The sequence below is a fragment of the Megalobrama amblycephala genome, linkage group LG1, assembly GCF_018812025.1.
Source record: "Megalobrama amblycephala isolate DHTTF-2021 linkage group LG1, ASM1881202v1, whole genome shotgun sequence".
Classification (NCBI taxonomy): Eukaryota; Metazoa; Chordata; class Actinopteri; order Cypriniformes; family Xenocyprididae; genus Megalobrama; species Megalobrama amblycephala.
Genome location: NC_063044.1, coordinates 44520003 through 44547773, shown reverse-complemented (window position 1 = coordinate 44547773; position 27771 = coordinate 44520003). Strand labels below are relative to the sequence as shown.

General features: G+C 35.3%; 1 protein-coding gene across 1 annotated transcript in view; it reads left to right on the top strand.

Annotated features, from left to right (window-relative positions):
* nsfa (N-ethylmaleimide-sensitive factor a) overlaps positions 1-27771 on the top strand; it is a 28391-nt gene extending 620 nt beyond the window's left edge. Inside the window, exons 2-21 of the mRNA XM_048195127.1 lie at positions 11440-11525; positions 14601-14700; positions 15177-15216; positions 15304-15470; positions 15551-15658; positions 15756-15831; positions 15932-16087; positions 16239-16438; positions 16540-16705; positions 18299-18373; positions 18469-18656; positions 18757-18852; positions 18966-19122; positions 20519-20652; positions 20807-20873; positions 21544-21623; positions 21748-21882; positions 22178-22291; positions 22705-22760; positions 26717-27771. Coding sequence (XP_048051084.1) covers positions 11440-11525; positions 14601-14700; positions 15177-15216; positions 15304-15470; positions 15551-15658; positions 15756-15831; positions 15932-16087; positions 16239-16438; positions 16540-16705; positions 18299-18373; positions 18469-18656; positions 18757-18852; positions 18966-19122; positions 20519-20652; positions 20807-20873; positions 21544-21623; positions 21748-21882; positions 22178-22291; positions 22705-22760; positions 26717-26738 — 2223 coding nt within the window. The 3' untranslated portion in view covers positions 26739-27771. The remainder of the gene's footprint in view (positions 1-11439; positions 11526-14600; positions 14701-15176; positions 15217-15303; positions 15471-15550; positions 15659-15755; positions 15832-15931; positions 16088-16238; positions 16439-16539; positions 16706-18298; positions 18374-18468; positions 18657-18756; positions 18853-18965; positions 19123-20518; positions 20653-20806; positions 20874-21543; positions 21624-21747; positions 21883-22177; positions 22292-22704; positions 22761-26716) is intronic.

Sequence of the window (27771 nt, the reverse complement as noted above, 5' to 3'; positions counted from 1 at the left end):
GATCCGAAGTGGTTGTCCTATGCTGTAGCCTATCGACAAGGTACAAGATGAACCAGCGGCCGGCTGTTTCATTATTAATTATTTAATATCGCTGATATTGATGTACGTTCACATCAGAAATGTGGCGTGTTTTTCTGCAGCAGAACGGTGTCATAAGAGTGAAATGACAGGAATGTGCTCGTTCAGCGGATTTAACCTTGACAGGGCTCGCGTAATGCTCACATAAGCTCATCACAACACACCACACCACACCACAGTGTTTCTGCGTTAAGAGACCTCGAGATGTGTAACCTTGAGCAAGCCTACGATTTTCATTCCAAAACCATGGCTTCGCTTCAAAATGTCCACAGAAACGCATTGCTCGCTCAATACGAACACATTTTGTGCGCAAAGCTACAGCACTCTCTCTGTGCTGCAGGATGGGGCGCTGTATTGCAACGGGTGCTTTGCTTGTCATTGTAAAAAACGCTGTCAAAATTCCATAATTGTTGCGTTTATGTGGATAAACAGAGATGTCGGAGTCTCATTTAGGCCCGTGTTTAATTTTCTATTAAGCATTTAATGGGTTCAGTGTGTGTATTTATTGTACTTTTGATGGTTCACTATTGTCCCATGTTTTATTAATGTCCCTTTAGTATTTGTATTTAAATCACCATTATATTTTATTGCAATCAGAGATTATGATGTGTGTGTGTGTATATATATATATATATATATATATATATATATATATATATATACCAGTCAGTCAAAAGGAAACATTACTATTTTTAATGTTTTTGAACGAAGTCTCTTATGCTCATTAAGGCTGCATTTATTTCATAATAAATACAGAAAAAACAATAATATTGTGAAATATTATTACAATTTAAAATTAATGGTTTCTATTTTAATATACTTTAAAATATAAATTATTTATGTGATGTCAAAGCTGAATTTTCAGCATCATTACTCCAGTCTTCAGTGTCACATGATCCTTCAGAAATCATTCTAATATGATGAATTGATACTCAGTTATTATCAGTGTTGAAAACAGTTGTGTTGCTTAATATTTTTTTGGAACCTGTGATACTTTTTTTCAGGATTCACTGATTAATAAAAATATAAATCTTTTCTAACAATATAAATCTTTACTATCACTTTTTATCAACTTAACACATCCGTGCTCAATAAAAGTATTAATTTCTTTAAAATAAATGAATAAATAAATAAATACTGGCCCCAAACTTTTGAACGGTAGTGTATATTGTTACAAAAGGTTTCTATTTTAAATAAATGCTGATATTTTTTAACTTTTTATTCATCAAAGAATCCTGAAAAAGTATCACAGGTTATAAAATAATATTAAGCAGCACAACTGTTTCCAACATTAATAATAAATCATCATATTAGAATGATTTCTGAAGGATCATGTGACACTGAAGACTGGAGTAATGATGCTGAAAATTCATCTTTAACATCACAGGAATAAATTATATTTAAAGTATATTAAAATAGAAAACCATAATTTTAAATATTTCACAATATTATTGTTTTTTTTCTGTATTTATTATGAAATAAATGCAGCCTTAATGAGCATAAGAGACTTCATTCAAAAACATTATATATATATATATATATATATATATATATATATATATATATATATATATATATATATATACTTTTTTTCAGTTCACCCAAAAATGAAAATTTTGTCATCATTTACTCACCCTCAAGTTGTTCCAAACCTGTATGAGTTTCTTTCTCAAACACAAAAGAAGATATTTTGAAGAATATGGGTAAGCAAACAGTTGATGGACCCCACTGACTTCCATAGTATTTTTTTTTTTTTTTTCAAATTATGGAAGTCAGTGGGGTCCATCAACTGTTTGCTTACCCATATTCTTCAAAATATCTTCTTTTGTGTTCAACAGAAGAAAGAAACTCATACAGGCGTGGGACAACTTGAGGGTGAGTAAATTATGGCTAAATTTTCATTTTTGGCTGAACTGTTCCTTTAAGGTGCCAGTGAAAAAGCAGGTGAAAGCTCTTCAGAAATTTGTGAATGCCTGTCACACACCCACTATCAGCTGTAAGAAAAGCTGAACAAAGATGAGTCAGACAGTGTCAATCGTTTATTAAGCCCATCACGTTTCCTGGTGTGTTTCTACTCAAGGAAGAGTAACTTAAGATGAGAATGGGAACAACGAATACTGGAAAATAACATCTGTTATTCAGATTGTGTTATCCGAGATGTCATTGTCATCAGAAAGACATTCATTCACATGACTTTTGGTTATGATGAGATATTTCTTGTAAGCATGCAATGATCAAACCAGGCCAAGCCAGACTAACACTGTGTGGGCATCCATCACCCACAGAGTTCAGCTCAGTGTTAAATTACTTAATACTTTCACTGCCTTCTTGGAGACTATGTGAATGATCTGGTTGTGTCTGTCATGATGCTGTTTAGATATATGTGTGGTTTCTGCTCAATATCTATTGCGATGAGCAAAAGGAAGAATATGAGACCTTCCCTTGTGAGTGTCTCCCATGAGTAAATTGTCTATTAAGAGCATTTCCCCTTTAATTCCCTATTCCCCTGCTTTAATGAAATGCTTCTTGCATCTGTTTGTACCACTAACATACATCTCCTCTATTAAATCAAAAGATAAATCTTTTTATATTGGTGTGTAAGCGTCTGTGTGTGGGCAACAAAAAGTGGCACGAGCTCTGAAATAACTGCCAAGCTTTAAAGTATATTCAATTCAAATGTATAATTGACATTGTCGTGAGATCTGCTCCATCGGTCGTAGCTCTAATCAAAGGCCCTGCATGACTTTTTCTTTTATCGTTGTGCATGACACACAGCTAATTAAACAACTTCCCATGAGTTATCTTATCATCTATACATTTAAAACAACATTGTGGCATTAAGTCTACATTAGGTCTACATTTTACCCATTAAAGCCAGTCTTTGCAGACCATGATTGCTTCTTACTTCAGTAGCTCATAACATTTTGAAATCTTCATCATGCAATTTTTTCTCATCAAGCAGCTAAATGCATGCCACTTAAGCCACAAAACTGATCAGAAGAGATACCAAGGAAAACATTTCAACTGCGATCTCCCTCTAGGGTAATTAAAAGCAAATAAGGAAAAAAAGATATTCTTGAAATGCATTTTAGGAATTGCAAGTCATGATCTAGCAGTGATATAAAATTTACAACAGGCTCATTTAATGCTTGTTTTTATTCACCTTTCTTAATTTACTTTATGCATTTTATTTATTTTTCTTTAAACTGTTTCTCTGGAGTCTTTCTCAGAATGGCTTTCTGTGATCAATCAATCAGGAAGCTCGATGATCTGCATTATTTTCATGACAGGGAGTGTTATGAGGCGAGGTTTTCATTGTGATATTTGTCCTATATTTTTCATGTTTTGCACACTATATGATATAAGAATCATCCTCCATTAAGTGTGATACATCAGGGGCAAAATCCATAAACTGAAAGTAATACAAGTCGCCCCTGCGTCCCAGTGTAATCCAGAAGTCTAGCCATCTGTGACAGCCAGAAATCTCTGTACTGGTTGAACCTTTGTTTGTCTGTCAATCTTAACTCTTTGATGTGAGCCACTTATGAAATGGGCACATAAACTAATAATGCTTAATCATACCCTCAGGGTAGATAAAGTCTTTAGCTGGTTACAGGGGCTGTTGCATTCAGCCCTGTGACAGGACGTCCTCTGTGCAGTCAGGAGTTTTTTCTCAACAGTATTGATCAGGCTTCCCCTCATTCCTCACTGAATATCTCTCCAGAGGCCCAACCTCATTAAACATGGAGAGTAGGGATGCTTGAAATAGATTTGTACTCAGTACACTGACAAATGAAATGGCATACAGCGTTTTATTTTGTCTTTGTTTCAAGTCTTTTTGAGATTTTGGGGGTAGAAAATTGTTCTTTTTGCAATGAATCCACTGGAGGCAAGTTGAAATGAAACCCTGTGCAGATTTATTTAACAAAACTTGATCAAAACAAATGCAAAATAAACAAAGACTTGACTTCTACCATGACATGAACTTAAACAAACATGAACAAAGCTAGACACCAGACAATAGGAAAACGAGGGCTATATAAATATACAACAAGACACACCTGAAAGCAACCACATGACTAGAACAAGTAATGAAAACAAGGGGAGCACATGACATGAACAAGAAACATGACTAATAGAAATTCAATATAAAAGACAAGAAAACATGAACAAAACCGAAAACAGACATGACACTTTTCCTCTTCTGTCTGGTATCAAATGCACTACATATTAATATGTATTTATATATTGCTCACCAATGCTGCATTTATTTGATCAAAAATACAGTAAAATCAGTAATATTGTGAAACAATTTTGTTGTTTTTTATTTTAATATATTTTAAAGTGTAATGTATTCCTGTGATGTCAAAGCTGAATTTTCAGCATCATTACTCCAGTCTTCAGTGTCACATGATCCTTCACAAATCAGTCTGATATGATGATTTGATGCTCAAGATACATAACTTATTATAATCAATGTTGAAAACAGTTGCACTGCAATATATTGTAAAAAAAAACAGTATCATTTTTTTTTTTTTTTCAGATTATTTGATGAATAGAAAGTTCAGCAGAACAGCAATTATTTGAAACATAATTCTTTTGTGACATTATAGATGCCTTTAATTTTGATCAAATTAATGCATCCTTGCTGGATAAAAGTGTTCATTTATTTAAAATAAATTGCTAATTTCGTAGGTAAGCACTGATTTTAAAATGTAAAAGTTAACAAAATCTTTATCATTCATTCATGCATTCCTATATACTGTATATATTATATTTCTGTTCTCACTAGTTTTTTTATTTTATTTTATTTTTTGCTTTAGTCTCTCTACTATCATAATAGTTTATTTAAGTGTGTTCACATATGATATTCTTCAGCATGTCCATTAAACCCTGTTAATCAAACTTTTCACCTTTAAAATGACTGGAAAATGTACAAATCCATTTCCCTACTACTTCAGGCTTTGCTGCTCCTTCAAGCACACATGCAGTTGATCCTGATTCTGCTCTGCATGCTGCCTCATGCTGCACACTCTATTGTTTCTCAGCTACATGCTGTCTTTGGCTCAATGTGGTGCTGGCTGTCTCAACTGTTTGTCTTATGTCCTTTTGCCTTCCCTCTTGCTTGCGTGCATTCATTGGCTCCCAAGGTTGTAATATTTTTCAAGGTATGTATGCTTTCCGAATGCCCTCTGCCTACGCTTGTCTCGCTTGCCAGATTGAGCTGTTCGCTTCACTTACACTAGCTTTCTGTTCGCTCTTAGTGTCCTGAGAGCTGACAGGCTGTAACCCCTGTTGCTATGACCCTTCTTGGTAGCAACGGCTCGAGGGAGTGCTACAGCGGTACAATGCCTAAACTGCGTCACAATGCTATCGGCATAAACCGATAACAACTCAAGGTCATCTGCCTGCGTTCTCACTCTCAGGACAAAAAAAAATGGTTCATTTGAGGTTGAACATTAAAGAGTCAACTATAATGACTGAATGGTGTGAGGGCCTGTGGTGCATGCTGGCAGGGAGCCATGGATTATTGCTTTTCTGACTTGCAACTAAAGTAGGTCTAATTGCTGAACTGCTCTTCATTAACCGGATTATGTCAGCCTGTTGAGTTAACATCCACACCCAGGATTTGAATCAAATACAAATCCTCAAAGAGCCATTTAGTGTCCTTTAGTTCTCCCTCCTGGCCTCACAACTGGAATACTGCTATACAGCAATGATACATCCAAAATAATAATAATAATAAAATCTTTAATCAAAAACATTAACTTCCCCTCCTCTTCGCAACGTCACCTATTCTCTGACTCTAATGATGTCCCAGTGTGAGGGCGGGACAATAATCCCTCCCTTCCAGCAACCAAATAATTTAAAATCAAGTTCTGTCCTACATTTTTTTTCTCGTTCGAGAAGCCGTTACACATCACAACGGGGGGAAAAAGATGATCGCAACTTCTGTTTCATGCAGACTTTAGTATCACTGACTACATTTACATGTGCACCAATAATGTGATTATTTCCAATAATCACAATAAGGACTTAAACAGAGTAAGATATTTACATGACAAAAGCAAAACTCTTCACTCCCATTTACATGCAATTTTCAATGGCGGTAAAAATAGTCACAATTCTTAGTAAATAATCAGAATATTGAAATTTGTATGGAAACGGGAGTGAAGAGGTTTGCTTTTGTCATGTAAATATCTTGTGTTTAAGTCTTTATTGTGATTATTGGAAATAATCAAATTATTCGTGCACATAAACGTAGTTGTGATTTCTTCAGTTCAAGGTTTATTTGTACACTCTAAAAAAAGGTGCTATGTAGCACTAAAAGTGGTTCTTGGCTCGTGATCATAGGGGAACCACTTTTGGTGCTATGCAGAACCCATGCTATGCTCTACAGCACCTTTGTCAAATGGTGCTATGTAGAACCCATAAGAGGTGTCATATCACATTTTATTTCTTCAACAAAAATGGTGCTAAACAGCACCAATAGTGGTTCTTTGGCTCGTAAAGAACCTTTAAAGGGGCTTAACAGGTTCTTTGTATGGCAGTGGTGCTATATAGCATTTTACCCACCCTGAAGAACCGCTGAAGAACTGCTGAAGAACCATACAGGGGCTTAACAGGTTCTGTATACAGTAGAGGTGCTATATAGCACTTCAGTCATCCTAAAGAACCAGTGAAGAACCACTGAAGAACCGCTGAAGAACCGCTGAAGAACCATACAGGGGCTTAACAGGTTCTGTATACAGTAGAGGTGCTATATAGCACTTCAGTCATCCTAAAGAACCAGTGAAGAACCACTGAAGAACCGCTGAAGAACCGCTGAAGAACCATACAGGGGCTTAACAGGTTCTGTATACAGTAGAGGTGCTATATAGCACTTCAGTCATCCTAAAGAACCGCTGAAGAACCACTGAAGAACCGCTGAAGAACCGCTGAAGAACCGCTGAAGAACCATACAGGGGCTTAACAGGTTCTGTATACAGTAGAGGTGCTATATAGCACTTCAGTCATCCTAAAGAACCAGTGAAGAACCGCTGAAGAACCACTGAAGAACCGCTGAAGAACCATACAGGGGCTTAACAGGTTCTGTATACAGAAGGTGCTATATAGCATTCAGTCATCCTAAAGAACCAGGAAGAACCACTGAAGAACCGCTAAGAACCGCTGAGAACCATACAGGGGCTTAACAGGTTCTGTATACAGTAGAGGTGCTATATAGCACTTCAGTCATCCTAAAGAACCAGTGAAGAACCACTGAAGAACCGCTGAAGAACCGCTGAAGAACCATACAGGGGCTTAACAGGTTCTGTATACAGTAGAGGTGCTATATAGCACTTCAGTCATCCTAAAGAACCGCTGAAGAACCACTGAAGAACCGCTGAAGAACCGCTGAAGAACCATACAGGGGCTTAACAGGTTCTGTATACAGTAGAGGTGCTATATAGCACTTCAGTCATCCTAAAGAACCAGTGAAGAACCGCTGAAGAACCACTGAAGAACCGCTGAAGAACCGCTGAAGAACCATACAGGGGCTTAACAGGTTCTGTATACAGTAGCGGTGCTATATAGCACTTCAGTCATCCCAAAGAACCGCTGAAGAACCGCTGAAAAACCACTGAAACACCAAGATTTCCCCTATGATTATGAGCCAAAGAACCACTTTTAGTACTATATAGAACCATTTTTTTTTTTTTAGTGTATTAAGTTTTTTTTCATCTCATGCTATTCTGTAAGCAAGTGTTCCTCATTACATAAATAAAAGCATTGCCATGTTGTTCATTTGTTCAATCATTGCAAAAGAATAATACTTAACCATCATCATCAGAATCTTCAGGATAGTCAATACAAAACCTTTAGGATTTCAATACTAAATCTCTGAAATTTCTGTGAAAATGTGCAAAGGACTGTGAAACATTCATGAGTCATTTTCTTTGTCTGCACTTTTTAACAGTCTTTTGTTCCATTTTGTTAATTAAGTCAAAACTTGGCTTCTTGAACTTGAATTTGGTAATTGAACCATTAGCTGATTACCCTGTATTCAAAATCTACTGGCCAGTTATTTTAATTAGACTTTTTTTTTTTTTCGGCTAAAGATTGTTCATTGTTACTTCATAATGCAATGTTAAAGGCACAATATGTACGATTTTTGGATTAAAATATTAAAAAACCACTAAAACAGTGTTATATATTTTGGTGACTTGTGTGCTTACATCATGCCGAATGTTTCCATCAATGTTTAAATCCAGAGGAATCAGCTGTGTTAACCAGTGTAACGGCCTGTGTAATTGCGTCACCCGTTAGTGATGTCATATCCGTGCTACCCTTGATTTCTGGCTTTATTTCCTTAGAAACCATGGCAACATCAAAGATGCTTTAATATATTATGCATTTTAACCTTTTTCGACAGAAAACTAATCATTGTTATGTAGCTCAGTACGGTTATTCTTATTGTTTGAATCTCTTGTTTTCTCGATTTACAGCGAGTAACATGTTTGTTCCAGGCTTCAGAGACAGGGCCCCATGTTGTCTAACATAGTGGCTAACATAGCAAAATCAAAAAGAGATTTATTTGTAGTAACGGTAATACAGCATTTTCTCTGCAATACAACTGATTTTAAAATTAATTGCATTCCATTTAGCAACACAAGTCGTCCAGCTTTTATTAATATGATATTCTAATATTGATCTAGCTTACTGCAATGTGCAACAAATGTCCCATTTCAGCCACCAGGCAAACATGAGTAATGTTATAACAATTTTCAACAAACTCAAATGTATTTTAGTATAATTGTTTTGACCAAGTAAAACAGTGCTGCATTACCCCACAATTTTAATTCGTCAGATAAAGTGACCTGCATGAGCAGGGCTGCCAAATTTTCAGTTTAGCTTGGAATGAAAATTACTGTATGGTTGGGTGGCTGGGGTGATTTGAAGCTTGTAATTCGATTCTGATCTTGATTCAATATCGATTAATTTGGCTAAATATCAGGTACAGTAGGCCTATATGTTCAAATCTCTCGACTAATGCTGTAAACATACAGGGAAACCTGTCAGATCACATTATTATTAAAGGTTAGAATTTAACTCATTCTTATACAGTTAGTGAAGTTCACAACATAATCTCAAGAGGAGGGAACCCTAATCTTTCAATTACATCCAGAGCATATAAGCAGCTACTCACCCTGCTCTGGCATCAGTTGTTTCAATATCCCTCCACCTCCCCAACTCCACCACATAAATTAGGCATCTCATCTATCGTACTCCTCTTCCATGCACTAGTAGTCACTGGGGGGTATATCCAAGCTCGAGTTGAAGCTGCTTCCTCAAGGCCCTCCACAACAGACAGCAAGCCAAATACGCTTAACCTTATTAGCTTAAAGATTTTATTAGGAAACGAACTCGTGAAATATATAATAAATATCTAATATAGTGCATATTTTTAGTAAAATGCTCTAGAGTTCATTTTTCTAGCTAACTAACATGCTAAAAGGCTTTACGTGACATTGTTCACAATAAGCTGTTTTATTCACGTCTTTTGCGGTTGAAACACTCATTGAACGATTACATGAGACATGATACATTTCAGTAAGCTGAGGTATGTTCTTTTAACATACCTTCTGATGTTCATTCATGTTTATTTGGTGCTACAACTAGTAATAAAGAGATCGGTTCACATGCCGCATGAACTGAGGCACTACAGCGATTTGTCACCGAATGACAGAATCTGAAATCTGAGACTTTGTTTCATATCAAAAGTAACCTTCTCTGTCTTGTCTGTTAGTGTGTTGTCAGTATCCTCTTTGCTCCGTGATGTTTTTCAACTGCGTGAGAAAATAGATAGAATGAAATAAAATAATGTGACTTTAAGTGATCAAATGTAAAGTTCAAGTTCAGGGAAGAAGGAGGCGGACATTAAACTTAACTTTAATCGTAAAATAAACATATGCAACAAATTGAAAGGAGCGGCAGGACTGCGGCATATAAGCATAATAAAAACAGCAACATAAAGGCTCCCAGGCTCTCGGCTGCACTCTGCTTCATTCCACAATAACATAAATAAATTAGCTCCATGAATATAATTTCTGCCTGAGTCCCATCGGATTTCTTTCCATTGGCTGTAGAGGTAATGTTATTGTTTTGAATAAGTGGCAAAACTTACATGCTGTGCCTTTAACTAACCTTAACACACTAGTTTTTATAAATCAAATTTTTTTTTTTCTTTAATTGCTTTCACTGAAGTTTTGTATTCTTGTTCAGTCAGTTATTATCTTTCTTTCTGTAGCACTCTGTTCCTTTCATATATGCTGATGGGAACAGCGTGCATCCCTGCTTTTCAATTAGCTCTCCTTGTTTTGTTCTCTGTTGTAGTCTGTTTAATTTATGGTTCTTTGGTTGGTTGCAACAACCAAAAAAGGAACAAATAAAGCAAGAACACCCACGAAACTTCGCTGTCAGTCTTTGCTTGAAATGTTTATTTGTCTTTTATGTTTCTCATTTACCCATGCTTAACACATTAGGTGACTGGTCTGGTGCTCTTTTGTAGATTAATTTATGATTATATTTTTTGCTACTGTTCCCTGGCCTTTTTGTTTATTGCCTTTATCGCCCCTAACCCCTGCAAAGTGTTATTGGTTTGGGGTTTGTAGGATCTCTGTTGCAATAAAACATGATGCATGTGATGCTGGAAGGAATGATTAGATGAGGTCTTGTAAGATCATTAAAAGAATAATCGCAGTGCTTCTAATGTTGGAGATGTTTTCAGTTTGCACAGTAGAAACAGCTTTCCATCTTGCTATTTTACACCATGGGATTTACTATTTTTAAAAAACAGCAGAGAATCATGGGAACTCCATCATATGGTGTGGCTTAAATTTTTAATGTGGAGAAAGATCTTTTCACATGAGAAATGACACCCAGTGATCTAATATAGCAAGATGCATAAATTAAAGCTGATGTGTGTAATTTCTGTGGCACTAGTGCCACCAAGTGGAATTGCAAAAATGACAGTTCTCAAACAGGTTTCCTCAAAAGTCTCCCCCTAACTGCCATTGGTCAGGCAAGTAGTCCCGCAGTCCCAAACCATGCCATATTGGTTGAACCATTGTTCTGTCAAGCTACTCAAATATATATAGCAATGTTTCAAAAGTACCACCATGCCAACTGATCAATGATTATTTAAAGTTCTCTCTGCATATTAAGTGAATAGAAGAATGTATTTTAACCAGAAATTACACACATCACCTTTAAGCTTCAACATCAATGGACAGATGTCTTTCTCATGTAAGGAAAACTTCTGTCTCACTCTCGTCATTTTACTCTCTCTCTCTCTCTTTATTATTATTTGTCTCTGTGCAGACGATGCAAGCGGCTCGATGCCCAACAGATGAGCTGTCACTGACGAACTGCGCAGTAGTTAGCGAGAAAGACCTGCAGTCTGGACAGTGAGTATTCACCCATACCACAGACCTTTACAGATTCAACACGGTTGCACATGGAAGATAAGCATTTTAGGTAAAAAATAACAGCATTTTGGGATTATAATAGATATAATATTTAATATAGTATAGGTTTGTAATATCTAAGAAATAAAAGTGTGTGATATAACATATACAGTAGGTACGGAAAGTATTCAGACCCCCTTAAATTTTTCACTCTTTGTTATATTGCAGCCATTTGCTAAAATCATTTAAGTTCATTTTTTCCCTCATTAATGTACACACAGCACCCCATATTGACAGAAAAACACAGAATTGTTGACATTTTTGCAGATTTATTAAAAAAGAAAAACTGAAATATCACATGGTCCTAAGTATTCAGACCCTTTGCTGTGACACTCATATATTTAACTCAGGTGCTGTCCATTTCTTCTGATGATCCTTGAGATGGTTCTACACCTTCATTTGAGTCCAGCTGTGTTTGATTATACTGATTGGACTTGATTAGGAAAGCCACACACCTGTCTATATAAGACCTTACAGCTCACAGTGCATGTCAGAGCAAATGAGAATCATGAGGTCAAAGGAACTGCCTGAAGAGCTCAGAGACAGAATTGTGGCAAGGCACAGATCTGGCCAAGGTTACAAAAACATTTCCGTACCCACTGTACAGTCAACTCCAGAATTATTGGCACCCTTGTTAAATATGACCAAAACAAAATAAATCTGCATTGTTTATCCTTTTGATCTTTCATTCAAAAAATTCATAAAATTCTAACCTTTCATTGATATAAACAATGGAAAGTGGGGGGAAAGTCACATTATGAAATAATTGTTTTTCTCTAGTTCACGTTGGCCACAATTATTGGCACCCAATTATTGCAACGTCCTTTTCCCAAGATAACAGCTCTGAGTGTTCTTCTAAAATGCCTGATGAGTTTGGAGAATCAGAGATCATTCCTCCATACAGAATCTCTCCAGATCCTTCAGATTCCAGCTCCATGTTGGTGCTTCTTCTCTTTAGTTCACTCCACTCATTTTCTTTATGGTTCAGGTCAGGGGACTGGGATGACCATGGCAGAAGCTTCATTTTGTGCTCAGTGGCCCTTTTTTTGATGTTTGTTTTGGATCATTGTCCTGATGGAAGATCCAACCACGGCCCATAATAAGATTTCTAGCAGAAGCAGTCAGGTTTTGATTTTTTATCTGTTGGTATTTGATATAATCCATGATGCCATGTATCTGAACAGGATGTCTAGGACCTCCAGCAGAAAAATAGGCCCACAACATTAATGATCCAGCAGTATTTTTAACAGTACACATGGGGTACTTTTTATACATGTGTGCACCAAACCCATCTGGTGGGTTTGCTGCCAAAAAGCTCTTTTTTTAGTTTCATCTGACCATAGAAGCTGGTCCCGTTTGAAGTTCCAATCGTATCTGACAACTGATTTTTCTTGAAACCCTCCCAAACAACTTGTGGTGATGTAGGTGATTTTTATCATTTTTTTATGCTTTCTGAGACTCAAGACTCAACTAATCTCTGCAGTTCTCCAGCTGTGATCCTTGGAGAGTTTTTGGCCACTCAAACTTTCCTCGTCACCATGCATTAGGACGATTTAGACACACGTCCTCTTCCAGGCAGATTTGTAACATCTTTACATGATTGAAACTTCTTAATTATTGCCCTGATAATGGAAATGGGGATTTTCAATGCTTTAGCTATTTTCTAACAGCCATTTTCTATTTTGTGAAGCTCAACAATCTTTTGCTGCACATCAGAACTATATTCTTTGGTTTTACTCATTGTGATGAATGATTAAGGGAATCTGGCCTTTGTGTTTCCTCATGTTTATACTCCTGTGCAACAGGAAGTCATGGACAAACAAGAAGACATGGACAATTTCATGCTCCTAGTCACCTTGGTGGGCTAAAAATGCAAATATGAATGAGAATATACTTCATACTCATATGAATTTCTAGGGGTGCCAGTAATTGTGGCCTGCATGCAATGTAGAAAAACATTTATTTCATAATGTGAGTTTCCCCCCACTTTCAACTGTTTTACTTCAATAAAAGGTTAGAATTTTGTGAATTTTGTAAATGAAAGATCAAAAGGATAAACAATGCAGATTCACAGCCATCTTCGCTCATATTTACCAAGGGTGCCAATAATTCTATAGTTGACTGTATATGTGATAATAGCATTATATTCTCGTGGATTATTTTTATGGGTTTAGTTGAAATATATGCTTAAACATGCCTTATAGGGGTGAAAATGCTCCTAAAAATAAACTCCAGGAGCAAATAAATAAATAAATAAATCATCTCTGTCACAAACCCCCAAGCATTTCCTTTAAGTTGTGGATACTTATCAATCTTATGCAACATGAAGTACTCAATATCTGTTTGAGGACTTATTATATGGGCACATCTAACGCTGTAGAGAGAGTTTCATACATATAATGAATACCCCAGAAGCAGAGCTGATGATTTTCTTTAGGCTTCAACTGTGTCTGTCCTTGTGATGCTGAATCAGTCCAGACATTAACTCAGGCTGACAGAGTCAGCTGCATTGCCTCCTGCTGATGCCTCATGTCCAAGAATATCACAGCATGAGGGGTGATTTGTGTGGGTTTGTGTTGGCATATTGATGTTAATGTGTGATGTAAATTGACGTTTACTGTATTTCTTTTGCATATTATTATCATTTTGTTGTTGTTATTAATGTTTTTGTTGAAATATCAATAAAGAAAATGGTCAAAGAATTAAACTATCATATATTATATATTATCCATGATTATGATTAGGATTAACCTGTGCTTTAACTGAATGAATTGACATGTGACGTAACCCTACTAAAAAAGAAGCATCGTCAGTCGTTCACACATATAATCCCACGATAATCTCAGATTATGGTGTCTAAGGATTGGTGCAATTGTAAACGTGCGGTGTACTTGACTGGAAAACTGCCTTTTTACAGGTTCAAATGATGCTTCTGGGTGTAAAGTCACCATAGTTAACATCATGGTTTTTTTTGCATTGCTGTAGAAGTTGAATCTTGTCTGCATCTCTCTCCAGGCATGTGACTGTGAGGACAACACCCACCCACAAGTTTGTGTTCACAGTGAGGAGTCACCACTCTGTGGTTCCTGGAACCATCGCTTTCAGTTTGCCACAGGTGCAGGATTCCTGTCAAGATCTTTTACTTGTGACACAAACACAGCAACAAACACTCCAAATACAGCATTTTATCCCAAAGAACAACTAACCAAACAGATTAAAATGGATAGTTCAGCTAAAAATGAAAATTCTGTCATCATTTACTCAAGTCACATCACTCATGCAGTTCCAAAAACTGTATGACTTTCATTCTTCGGTGGAACATAACAGAAGATATTTTAAAGAAAACTGGTAACCAGCCCGTTTTGATGTCCATTGATTTGTATGAACAAAAACATTTTTCATAATATCTTTTACAGGAGATAGAAATTCATACAGGATTGGAACAACATGAGGGCGTGTAAATGATGACAGAATTTTCATTTTTGAGTATAAACTATTCCTTTAAGTACAGATAATCAGATAGTTTGCTTGTATTTTTATGGACCTCTTGAAATTTTATGTTATTCATTCTCTTCTAACTTATTCTTAAAGAGGAAATGGGCAGGCCTGTCCATTGGACAAGAAATAGAAGGTGTGTACGTTGCTTCAGAGAAACATTTGCAACAAATAAACAATGTTTAGATGATCAAATCATCGAAAACTTTTTTCCTCATTTCAGTGGCCAACTATAACTTCGACAAATCCAAGCAATGCATTGGTTCCATGACTATTGAGATTGACTTCCTTCAGAAGAAGAGCACCGACTCCAGTCCTTACGACTCAGACAAAATGGCTGCCGAGTTTATCCAGCATTTCAACAATCAGGGTTTCTCTGTGGGGCAGCAGGTCAGAATCACATCACAAAAACTGAATAAAGGGTATATGATGTTTAATTATACAAGCTAATTGCGATTTTCCTGTCATAGTTGGTCTTCAGTTTCTGTGACAAACTCTTTGGCCTAGTAATCAAAGACATTGAGGCTATGGACTCCAGCATACTGAAAGGGGAACCAGCATCTGGCAAAAAACAAAAGGTACTGGAAAGAGAACAAAAAGAAAATATAGAAGATAACATTCAAGTAAATTGGATACACGGTTAATTATCCTTTGTTTCGACATCTAACTTCATAGATTGAGATCGGTCTGTTGGTTGGAAACAGTCAAGTGGTCTTTGAAAAATCAGAGAGTTCATGTCTTACTCTAGTTGGTGAGTTTTATCACACTTGAATATGAGTTTCTTATCAGTGTCATATAAACAGCCTTGTAACTCGGTGCTAAATCTTACTTGTTGTCTTCCTGCTCACCAGGCAAGGCCAAGACCAAAGAAGCCCGTCAGACGATCATTAACCCTGAATGGAACTTCGAGAAAATGGGCATCGGTGGTCTAGACAAGGAGTTCTCCGATATCTTCCGCAGGGCCTTCGCCTCTCGAGTCTTTCCTCCAGACATCGTGGAGCAGATGGGTATGTGCTGTCTTTTTAGTGTTATCTTCTAAAAAGCATCCATTCACCAGAACACTCCTTTGATGTTTGTAATAATAACAAATGCATTAGTGATTGTGGATAATGTGTTTCGGGGAGTGTCTATTGTAAATTAGTTTTTTTTCCTCCGCAGGTTGTAAGCATGTGAAAGGCATCCTGCTCTTTGGTCCTCCTGGCTGTGGTAAAACACTGATGGCCAGGCAGATCGGTAAGATGCTGAATGCCAGAGAGCCAAAGATAGTCAACGGTCCAGAAATCCTCAACAAGTACGTGGGTGAATCTGAGGCCAACATTAGGAAACTATTCGCAGATGCTGAGGAGGAACAGAAAAGGGTGAGACAACAAACTGCGCTCTCAAACGCATAGACATTATCGTACTATAGTAAATTACGCTATCTTCTCTGTCTTTACTATATGTCTGTTTTTGTGTGCAGCTGGGTGCTAACAGTGGTCTGCACATCATCATCTTTGATGAACTGGATGCTATCTGTAAGCAGCGTGGTACAAGTGCAGGCAGCACAGGTGTGCACGACACTGTGGTCAACCAGCTCCTGTCAAAGATCGATGGAGTAGAGCAGCTCAACAACATCCTCGTCATCGGTAAAGAGCAGCAGCTGTTCAGTTTGCAGTATTTAGTTGAACTCTCTGGAACTCTAAATCTATCACTGTGAAAAACATTCAATACTAAATATCAGTTTATTTAAAATGTGGCGTTACTTGTGAAAGAAATGATTGATTACTGTCCAAAAATGATAATTAACTATAATGCTATATTAAATAATAATAATAATAATAATAATAATAATAATTTTTATTATTATTATTATTAAATTAATAATTGTTATTTTTGTTATTATTTAAGTTAAAGTTTATGGCAAGACTGATGTGAGTTTTGAAAGAAATGATTACTGTCTAAAAACAATTTCTTTAATTTTAATAATAATAATAATAATAAATATTATTATGAAAGTTAAAGTTTATGGTAAAACTGATGTGAGTTTTGAAAGAAATGATCGATTACTGTCTGAAAACAATTTCTTTAGTTTTATAATAATTGTTAAATTATTAAAAAATATTTTTAAATTATTTAAAAAGTTTTTTATATTTTATAATAATAATAATAATAATAATAATAATACGTTTTATTGCAAATCAAATGTTATATATAAAAAATAATTGATTACTGTCCAAAAAATTATAATGAAATATAATACTACATTAAATAATAATAATAATAATAATAATTGTTATTATTGTTATTATTATTGTTATTATTATTAAAGTTAAAGTTTATGAGTTTTGAAAGAAATTATTTATTACTGTCCAAAAACAATGTATTTAATTTAATAATAATAATAATAATAATAATAATAGAATTATTATTATTAAAATTAAAGTTGAATAATAAGTTAACTGATGTGAATTTTGCCATAAACTAAAAAAAGATTACTGTCCAAAACCAATTTCTTTAGTTTTATAATAATTGTTAAATTATTCAAAAAAATTAATTATTTAAAAGGTTTTTTATATTTTATAATAATAATAATAATAATAATAATGATAATAATAATAATAATAATAAGGTTTATTGCAAATCAGATGTTATATATAAAAGAAATCATTGATTACTGTCCAAAAAAATTATAATGAGCTATAATACTATATTAATAATAATAATAATAATAATAATAATAATAATAATAATAATAATTGTTATTATTGTTATTGTTATTATTATTATTAAAGTTAAAGTTTATGGAAAAACTAGTAAGTTTTGAAAGAAATTATTTATTACTGTCCAAAAACAATGTATTTAATTTAATAATAATAATAATAGATTATTATTATTAAAATTAAAGTTGAATAAAAAGTTAACTGATGTGAATTTTGCCATAAACTAAAAAAACAAAAAAATTCTGTCCAAAAACAATTTCTTTAGTTTTATAATAATTGTTAAATTATTAAAATATTTTTTTAATTATTTAAAAACTTTTTAATATTTTAAAATAATAATAATAAAGTTTATGGCAAATCTATTGTGACTTTTAATAATAATAATAATAATAATAATTATATTATTATTATTATTAGATTACTATTAAGTTTTTATTATGTTAATAAAAGTGTTTTAATCTCTTATATCCTAATTATCTGATGTTTTTTTAAATCTGTGCTTTTATTTTTATCTGAAAGGCATGACTAACAGGCCTGACCTTATAGATGAAGCTTTGATGAGACCTGGCCGATTTGAAGTAAAGATGGAAATTGGTAGGACCTCAAAGACTTGCCCTTTGTTCAAAAAGAAATATTGGACAATCTCCATCTTTGTTTATTCTCACCTATTTGTCTGTCTCATCACCCAGGTTTGCCAGACGAGAAGGGCCGTGTTCAGATTCTGAACATCCACACATCTAAGATGCGAGAGTTTAACCTCCTGGCTGGTGATGTGGATGTTAAAGAACTAGCTGCTGAGACCAAGAACTACAGTGGAGCTGAGCTGGAGGGCCTGGTCAGAGCTGCCCAGTCTACTGCCATGAACCGCCACATTAAGGTACAGAGGACTGTATAATGATCTGTGCATTCCTTATCCGGGATGTATTTTCATAATTCCTCATTTGAAAGATCTAAACCCATGTTGAACTGTATTCCAGGCAACATCTACTGTAGAGGTGGACATGGAGCGCGCAGAAAAGCTACAGGTCACTCGAACAGATTTCATGGCGTCCTTGAATAACGACATTAAACCTGTAAGTATCTGCCTTGTTGAATAATTGATTGTTTTCATGAGCAGAATGATTTCAGAGTTCAGAGATGTCATTTTTCCCCCATTTTTTGTCATTTTTTTGTCATTTTTTTTTAGGCTTTTGGCACTAACCAAGAAGACTATTCCTGTTACATCATGAACGGCATCATTAAGTGGGGTGATCCAGTGACCCGAGTGCTGGAGGATGGAGAGCTGCTGGTGCAGCAGACTAAGAACAGTGACCGCACCCCACTGGTGTCTGTGCTTCTTGAGGGTGACTTTTCATTTTTAACATGGAACATATGTTGAATGTTCATCAAGTAGAAATAATATAGTAAGGATGTTTTGTAAATGTTGTTCTCACAATGTTTTATGCTAACATTACAAAAACATTCAGCAAATATCAATATCTTAACAAAGTTCCAAGAATGTTTACTCTCAACATTATGAGAACACATGAATGTTGTTATGATGTTTCAACATTTTATGCTAACATTACGAAAATATTCAGCAGATATTAAAGTTTTAGTTTACTTAGTTTTTTATGTCTTTCTTTCTTCAGTCGAAAAGAAATTAAGATTTCTGAGGAAAACATTCCAGGATTTTTCTCCATATAATGGACTTCAACTGTTTGAAGGTCCAAATTGCAGTTTCAGTGCAGCTTCAAAGGGCTCTACACGATCCCAGCCGAGGAATAAGGGTTTTATCTAGAGAAACGTTCGGTCATTTAAAACAACAACAACAACAAAAACAGTTATATACTTTTTAACCACAAATGCTCGTCTTGCACTAGCATCCACGACTTCACGCATTACGTAATAACGCTGGTCATGCGTCAACTCATTTTATTCTCTGACTTCAAAATCATCCGACATTGTTGTTTTGCCTTTTTTTTTTTTTGTAAAGGGGGTTTGACTTAGTCTTTGCAAGTTCACTTTGTAAGCGCTACGTTGGTACTTCTGTCTACATCACATGTGACCTTTCCAATCTGATTACGTAAAGTCGTGGACGCTAGTGCAAAACGAGCATAGTGGTTAAAAAGTATATAATTTTTTTTTTTTTAAGAAAATGAATGACCGTTTCGCTAGATAAGACCCTTATTCCTTTGCTGGGATCATGTAGAGCCCTTTGACGCTACACTGAAACTGCAATTTTGACCTTCAACCCATTGGTAGCTGTTGAAGTCCACTATATGGAGAAAAATCCTGGAATTTTTTCATCAAAAACCTTCATTTCTTTTCGACTGAAGAAAGAAAGACATGAACATCTTGGATGACATGGGGGTGAGTAAATTATCAGGACATTTTAATTCAGAAGAGAACTAATCCTTTAATAACATCATAAGGACATTCTGAGTATGTTGTTCTCACAATGTTTTATGCTAATATTACAAAAATGAGTTTAATTCCTGGCTCGAGGTCCTTTGTCAGTCCTGTTCCCCTCTGTCCATTCTGTGCTTTCCTGTCTGTTCTGAATACTGTCCTATCCAAAAAAGGCCATATATATATATATATATATATAAGAGAAAGTTTTGTTCTAACATGTACATAATCTTTTCAAAATGTTAAAGTTGTGGGAACATTCCCTATTAGGTGGGATAACCTCTGTATTACCCAGCTGTAAACTATTTCAGACTATTCAGTCCTGACACATCCTGTTTTTGGCATCAGGACCTCCTCATAGTGGAAAAACAGCCCTGGCCGCCAAAATCTCAGAGGACTCGCAGTTCCCATTCATTAAGATCTGCTCTCCAGACAAGATGATTGGCTTCTCAGAGATCTCCAAATGCCAGGCAATCAAGAAGGTTAGTGGTAACATATGCTTATAAATTGTAATATAATTATATATTAACAATATATAATGTATTCACATTTTTATCAGACTTCTCAAAGGCAAAGCTATTGCATTGCCCACAGAAATGTTCAAATGGTTAATTATTGTTAAAAATGTCTTCTCAGGTCTTTGACGATGCTTACAAGTCTCAGCTCAGCTGTGTTGTGGTTGATGACATTGAGCGTCTGTTAGGTTTGACTTTTTTATTTAAATTAGTAGATTCTGTTTGTTTAAAGTAGGGGTCTTCAGCAGAGAAAACTGCCAATTATTGTTCCGTTTTGATGAAGAATAAATATACAGTTTTAACTGAACTTCAACTAAAGTTAAAGGGTTAGTTCACCCAAAACTGAAAATTTTGTCATTAATTACTCATCGTCATGTTGTTCCACACCCGTAAGACCTTCGTTCATCTTCGAAATTAAGATATTTTTGATGAAATACGAGAAGTTTTTTTGATCCCCCATAACATTGTCTTTAATACTTCTTTGTACCTTGAATGTGGTAATTACAAAACAAAAACTTCTCGGATTTCATCAAAAATATCTTAATTTGTGTTCTGAAGATGAACAAAGATCTTACAGGTGTGGAACGACATGACGATGAGTAATTAATGACAGAAATTTCATTTTTGAATGAACTAGTCCTTTAAAAAGCAAATGTTTTATTGTCCCTCCCACAATAAAATGCATTAGATTAAACTAATTCACAATTATATGACTATGCACTTGTGTGGTGAAGTGGGGAAGATCCCTGGTTTTAAAAATGATTTATTACTTGCTGAAATGAATTCAAAGACACTTTTTAATGTTATTACACTGTTACACTATTAATGGTATACTATTAATTGTGTGTTATGAAACAGATTACGTGCCGATTGGTCCTCGATTCTCCAACCTGGTTCTTCAGGCCCTGTTGGTTTTGCTAAAGAAGATTCCACCTCATGTAAATTCAAATGCTTTCATATATGGATCATTTATGTGCATTTGTAAATGTGTATAACTCTTTTTTTCTGTCTTTGAATGCATTTATCTGCGTATTATAAGCTTGTTCTTCTTTTCATCTGAAGGGCCGTAAGCTGCTGATCATCGGTACCACCAGCCGTAAAGACGTGCTGCAGGAGATGGAGATGCTGGATGCATTCAGCACCACCATCCATGTGCAAAATATCTCCAGTGGGGACCATCTGGTTGAGGCCTTAGAGGTGAGATGAATTGAATGTCAGGGCTTATTTTTAAAGCAAAAAACAACTGATGCTGAGGTAATGTGCTCTAAAAGAAGATATAAATAAATAAATAAATATACATTTCAGCAAAAATAATAATATATATAATAGAAGAAAAGGCTGTTATTTCGGCATTCTAGTGCCGTTTCAGCATTAGCCAGTAGAGGGTGCTATTTAACCACACTGCAAAAAATGCTGGCACAACAATGTTCCTTCTTCACTTACTCCCATTAAATGTCATTATCATACTTACCCTTTTTCTGTTGTTTACAAGCTCCTGGGCAGCTTCACAGATGCTGAGAGAACCACCATTGCCCAGAATGTGAAAGGAAAGAGAGTGTGGATTGGCATTAAAAAGCTTCTCATGCTTATTGAGATGTCTCTGCAGGTAAGCTTCAGTGGACTGTGCTGTTGTTTACCTCAGAACGACGCAGGACAAAGTCTGTAAATACTATTGTGAAGCATTAAAGGTCACCCAAACCCATTAAATCTTTCGAATTTATTTCCACTAGAAGCTATCAACCTAGCCACTTTGCTTTGTTGTTTTATCTCTTCATGTTGCAGAGGTGTGGAGTGGACTAGAAATTTAATGAGCTCAAGCGGTTTCCAACGTTCTAAATAATTCAATTTATTTTCTATGCTTTTTATAGCTGTTTCGTGCACAGAAGCATCACACACTTCATCTTAACTACTTTTTAGCAATCTCATGAGCACGCTTCATCTCGTGGCATAGACACATGCAGAGAACCAAAGCGAAAATGGACGTTTATTTATAGCATGTTGTGTTTACTCTCTTCTCAGATGGATCAGGCGTACAGAGTCAGCAAGTTCCTCTCTCTACTCAAAGCCGAGGGAGCGTGAGTATTTACCATTACAATAATATGTTGCGTTATTGTCACAATGATGTCTTCTAAAAGCAGTATTGCCACAGACTCACTCGATCTCAAACCTGATGGAGAGTCACACAGGCATTAAGGTGGTTTTGTGTTTGATTTCGTTAACTGACAGGCTGGATGAAAACGATCACATCCGAATTTAACTCTACCCATGAAAACTGATGGTAAGGGTGTTATGGTAACTAAGTGTGCTGTACTTAGAGCCATCAGTGTAGTTGCTTTGAAATATCCTGATTCCTGGTTTTATCCTACATAGATACAGAACCTGTAGCTACTCCATACAAGCTAGAATCTCATCTCTGTGTTCATGTACATTTATATCTGCTTTAAACATTAATACACTACAGTTTAAAAGTTTGGAGTCAGTAAGATTTTTTTTACTTTTATTCAGCAAGGATGCATTGGATTGATTAGAAGTGACAGTAAAGAAGTGTACAATGTTACAAAATATTTATATTTTAAATAAATGCTGTTCTTCTGAATTTTTTATTTACAAAAGAATCCTGAAAATCATGGTTTCCACAAGAATTTTAAGCAACACAGCTGTTTTTAACATTGATAATAATAATAAATGTTTCTTGAGCATCAAATCATCATATCAGAATGATTTCTGAAGGATCATGTGACACTGAAGACTGGAGTAATGATGCTGAAAATTCAGCTTTGCCATCACAGGAATAAATTACACTTTAAAATGAGAATGAGAAAGTTATTTTACATTGTAATATTATTTCACAACTTTACTATTTAAATTTACTGCATTTTAATCAAATAATTGCAGCTTTGCTAAGAAAAAGAGACTTCTTCTAAAACATTAAAAAATCTTACCGACCCCAAACTTTAGAATGGTAGATTATGTGTAAGCTAGTGTTTGTTCCTGCCTAGCGTATGTAGAGGTCAGACCTTTCCACAGTGAATCATCACTGATTACATGTACGAGTGATTCATTCTGAAAGTTAACATGAAATGCTGACAAATAATTTTACTTCTAGAATCTGACACATTTTCAGTTGAAACAGGATGTTCAAGAAAAAAAGGAAATAAGAAAAAAAGAATTCACCACATGTGTTAAAATACTGTGCACATTATATAATTATTTCTGTAGTTTGAGTTTTCATTAAGGCCAGTTTTCATATGTTGATGCTTGTTTAAATGAATATAGAAAATTGTGTGAATATTTGATTTAATCAAATAAAATGTTAGTTTCATCAGCTAAAACTATAGATACAGAGGAAAGGTCAGAGACTAAATTTAATGAATATGACAGGACGTTGATATTGACTAAGTATTGTTCCAAAACTTTTACTTAAACAAATACTTTACTTAAGCAAAACCAGAAATTACTATGAAAGTGGGCATTATATACCAGATAGTTAAAGTGGAGAAGAAACAGAAGGAGTATCAAGTATTTTCTTCTATATTATGAAGTACCTCCAAGTGTACTGGAGTGTATGGCATGAGAGAGGACTTGGTTCTATCCTTTGTTTGTTGATTGGATTTTGAGATGTGGGCATTGCACTCAAAATGAATGCAAGCTTGCAGTTAATTAGTAAGTAAGTAAAATTTTATTTATATAGCACTAAATAAATTTTATTTATTTATATAACCGCAACACACAAAGTGCTTTACACAATATAAGATCACAAGCATTAAGAGTACATTCATGAAGAACTAAACACAATATATGAACGATCCACTGGCAAATTATTCCATAACTTTGGAGCCTTTACTGTAAATGCTCCATCTCTTTTAGTTTTATATTTGGTTCTTAGAACAGCAAGCAATTTGTTAAAAGAAAATCTAAGACATCTCACTGTTCCATAAGGCCTCAAAAGCTCCAGACCATTTAATGCTTTGTATGTCAACAATAAAATCTTAAAATCAACTCTAAAATGAACAGGTAACCAATGTTAAGAAGCTAAAACAGGTGCATTATGATTAAATAACTTTGTTTGTGTCAAGAGTCTGGCTGCAGCATTCTGTGCTAATTGTAAACGTGATAAAGTGAAATGATTTAAAGGTGCCCTAGAACTTTTTTTTACAAGATGTAATATAAGTCTAAGGTGTCCCTGAATGTGTCTGTGAAGTTTCAGCTCAAAATACCCCATAGATTTTTTTTAATTCATTTTTTTAACTGCCTATTTTGGGGCATAATTAGAAATGCGCCGATTCAGGGTGTGTGGCCCTTTAAATCTCGTGCTCCACGCCCCAAGAGCTCGCGCTTGCCTTAAACAACATAAAAAAAGTTAACACAGCTAATATAACCCTCAAAATGGATCTTTACAAAGTGTTCGTCATGCAGCATGTCTAATCGCGTAAGTACAGTGTTTATTTTGATGTTTACATTTGATTCTGAATGAGTTTGAGGTTTTGCTCCGTGGCTAAAGCTAACATTACACACTGTTGGAGAGATTTATAAAGAATGAAGTTGTGTTTATGAATTATACAGACTGCAAGTGTTTAAAAATGAAAATAACGACAGTCTTGTCTCCGTGGATACAGTAAGAAATGATGGTAACTTTAACCACATTTAACAGTACATTAGCAACATGCTAACGAAACATTTAGAAAGACAATTTACAAATATCACTAAAAATATCATGTTATCATGAATCATGTCAGTTATTATTGCTCCATCTGCCATTTTTCGCTATTGTTCTTGCTTGCTTACCTAGTCTGATGATTCACCTGTGCACATCCAGACGTTCTGCCCTTGTCTAATGCCTTTCATAATGTTGGGAACATGGGCTGGCATATGCAAATATTGGGGGCGTACATATTAATGATCCCGACTGTTACGTAACAGTCGGTGTTATGTTGAGATTCGCCTGTTCTTCGGAGGTCTTTTAAACAAATGAGATTTATATAAGGAGGAGGAAACAATGGAGTTTGAGACTCACTGTATGTCATTTCCATGTACTGAACTCTTGTTATTCAGCTATGCCGAGGTAAATTCAATTTTTGAATCTAGGACACCTTTAAAGAAGAAAACAAGACATTACAAGACACAATGAAATAAATGCATGATTAAGCTTCTCTGTATCATTAAAACTCAAAAACCGCCTCACCTTGGAAATATTTATTTATTTACTTTCCATTAACCCTAAAACACAACGCAATGACATGCAAATTTCTAAATACAGGTAAAACACCTGTAAAAAAAATAAATATGGAAAATTCCGTTAAATTTATACAGTACGTTTTTTTTAGAGTGCAACTTCTTAACATGATATTCAAAGTTAAGACTGGTGTCAAAATAAACACCCAAATTTCCCACTACCTGCTTGAGAAAAAATTCAGAGAAAATATTCAGAAAAACCTTATCTAGCTCAATCGGATTTTTCCTGGAGCTCTTTGCAGTTATCGCAACTTACTCAAGCTCTGGCCAGTGATCACAACTTCAGTTTTATTATTGTTTAACTACAGAAAGTTTGATTGTAGGAAAGGGGCGGGGTTTGAGCGGAAGAAATGATTTGAGAAATCAGCCATGTTTCACCCAAAGATCAAGATCAATAGGCCTAACATGGGTTTTCACTTCATGCCGACATTTAAGAATAGAAATGGAAAAAGTATTAGGCATGTTAAGGATAACACAAAAAGTTTTTTATTTAGATCAGTGTGCACCAATCATGCACAATTAGAGTAAGAGTGTACATTAGTAAAGAAAGTAGGGTTAGTTCTAAATTCATGTTGACTTTTATTCTTAGAAAAACAGTCAATATTGGTAATGATTGACTTTCAGATGGCAGCCATCAAAGTCACAGAGTCAGTGTGCCAGAGCTTGTCTGTAAATTTGGACTGTGCCCAAACATCAGGGGTCCGAGGTGAAACCCAAAACCAACCCGCATACAGTACACCCTCCCACAGCACAGAGCAAACAGTCAGCGTCTCCTCACGCTGCATCCTTCTCTCTGCAGAGATCGTGGTTTCTATGAGTAACAGAACACAGGAGAGCGGGACGCCCATGCTGTTCCTCTCAAATGGAGGCCCTTGATGCCCTCTGCATGTTCCCTTGGCAACTACAAGCAAACTCCACCCAAACGACACCCTCCCAATACTGATAACTGGATGGCGATCACACAGCCATCCCCTCATATCAAACCAATATCAAATATAGTCTTGTGCTTTGTGTAATATTTCTGTATGCTGTTTGTTTACATGAATATCCCTTTCAATCTCCTCAAAGCCATGAAGATGTAAAAAAAAAAATCTGATATATGACAAAAAATGTATATATGCTACTGGATGCAGAACATATCTAGTGAATCTATATCATGCAACATGTGAATCATGTGAAAGTAGGATAAAAGAAAGCTGTTATTGTGTGTGTATATAGTGAAGATGAGCCGTGCTGTTCGTAGTGTGCATACACTGAACCCTTCCTTTGTGATTGTGTTGTGGTAACACACGAAGACATCATATAGATCACAGTGTTATTTGATATTGTACATAGGTTCAAAATATGACAGTTCTTTTTGTTTCATTTGGTTTTGTTTTGAAGTTACTGTGTCAGAGCTGGAAATATTTAGTATATGTAAACTAATCGACTGTATGTACTATATGTGCGTACTAGTGTTCGAGAAGTCAGCATTTTGAGAACAACCTTGAGATCAGTTCTACGGTGGATTGATAATCTGTTGTGGTCACTACATGAGTGTTTGTTGGTGTGTGTGTGTGTGTGTGTGTGTGTGTGTTTGAGTGAGTGAGAGTGTATCAATAAATAAGGCTACAGATCAGCTTCAGAGTGAACTAGTTTGTGTGGCTGTATTTATCTGTGTAAGTATAGTGTGTGTGTAGATATTGTTTTTGAAATGACTATGTTTTATGTATTTATTTTGCCTGCCAATTCATTCATATGGTTTATGTGACCAGTGTTCAATGTCCAGAGCTCTTTGATCTGTTATGACTATTGGAGATGTATGACCAGATGCAAAAATGTGTTACTGCAATTAAAAAAAAAAAAACCAAAAAA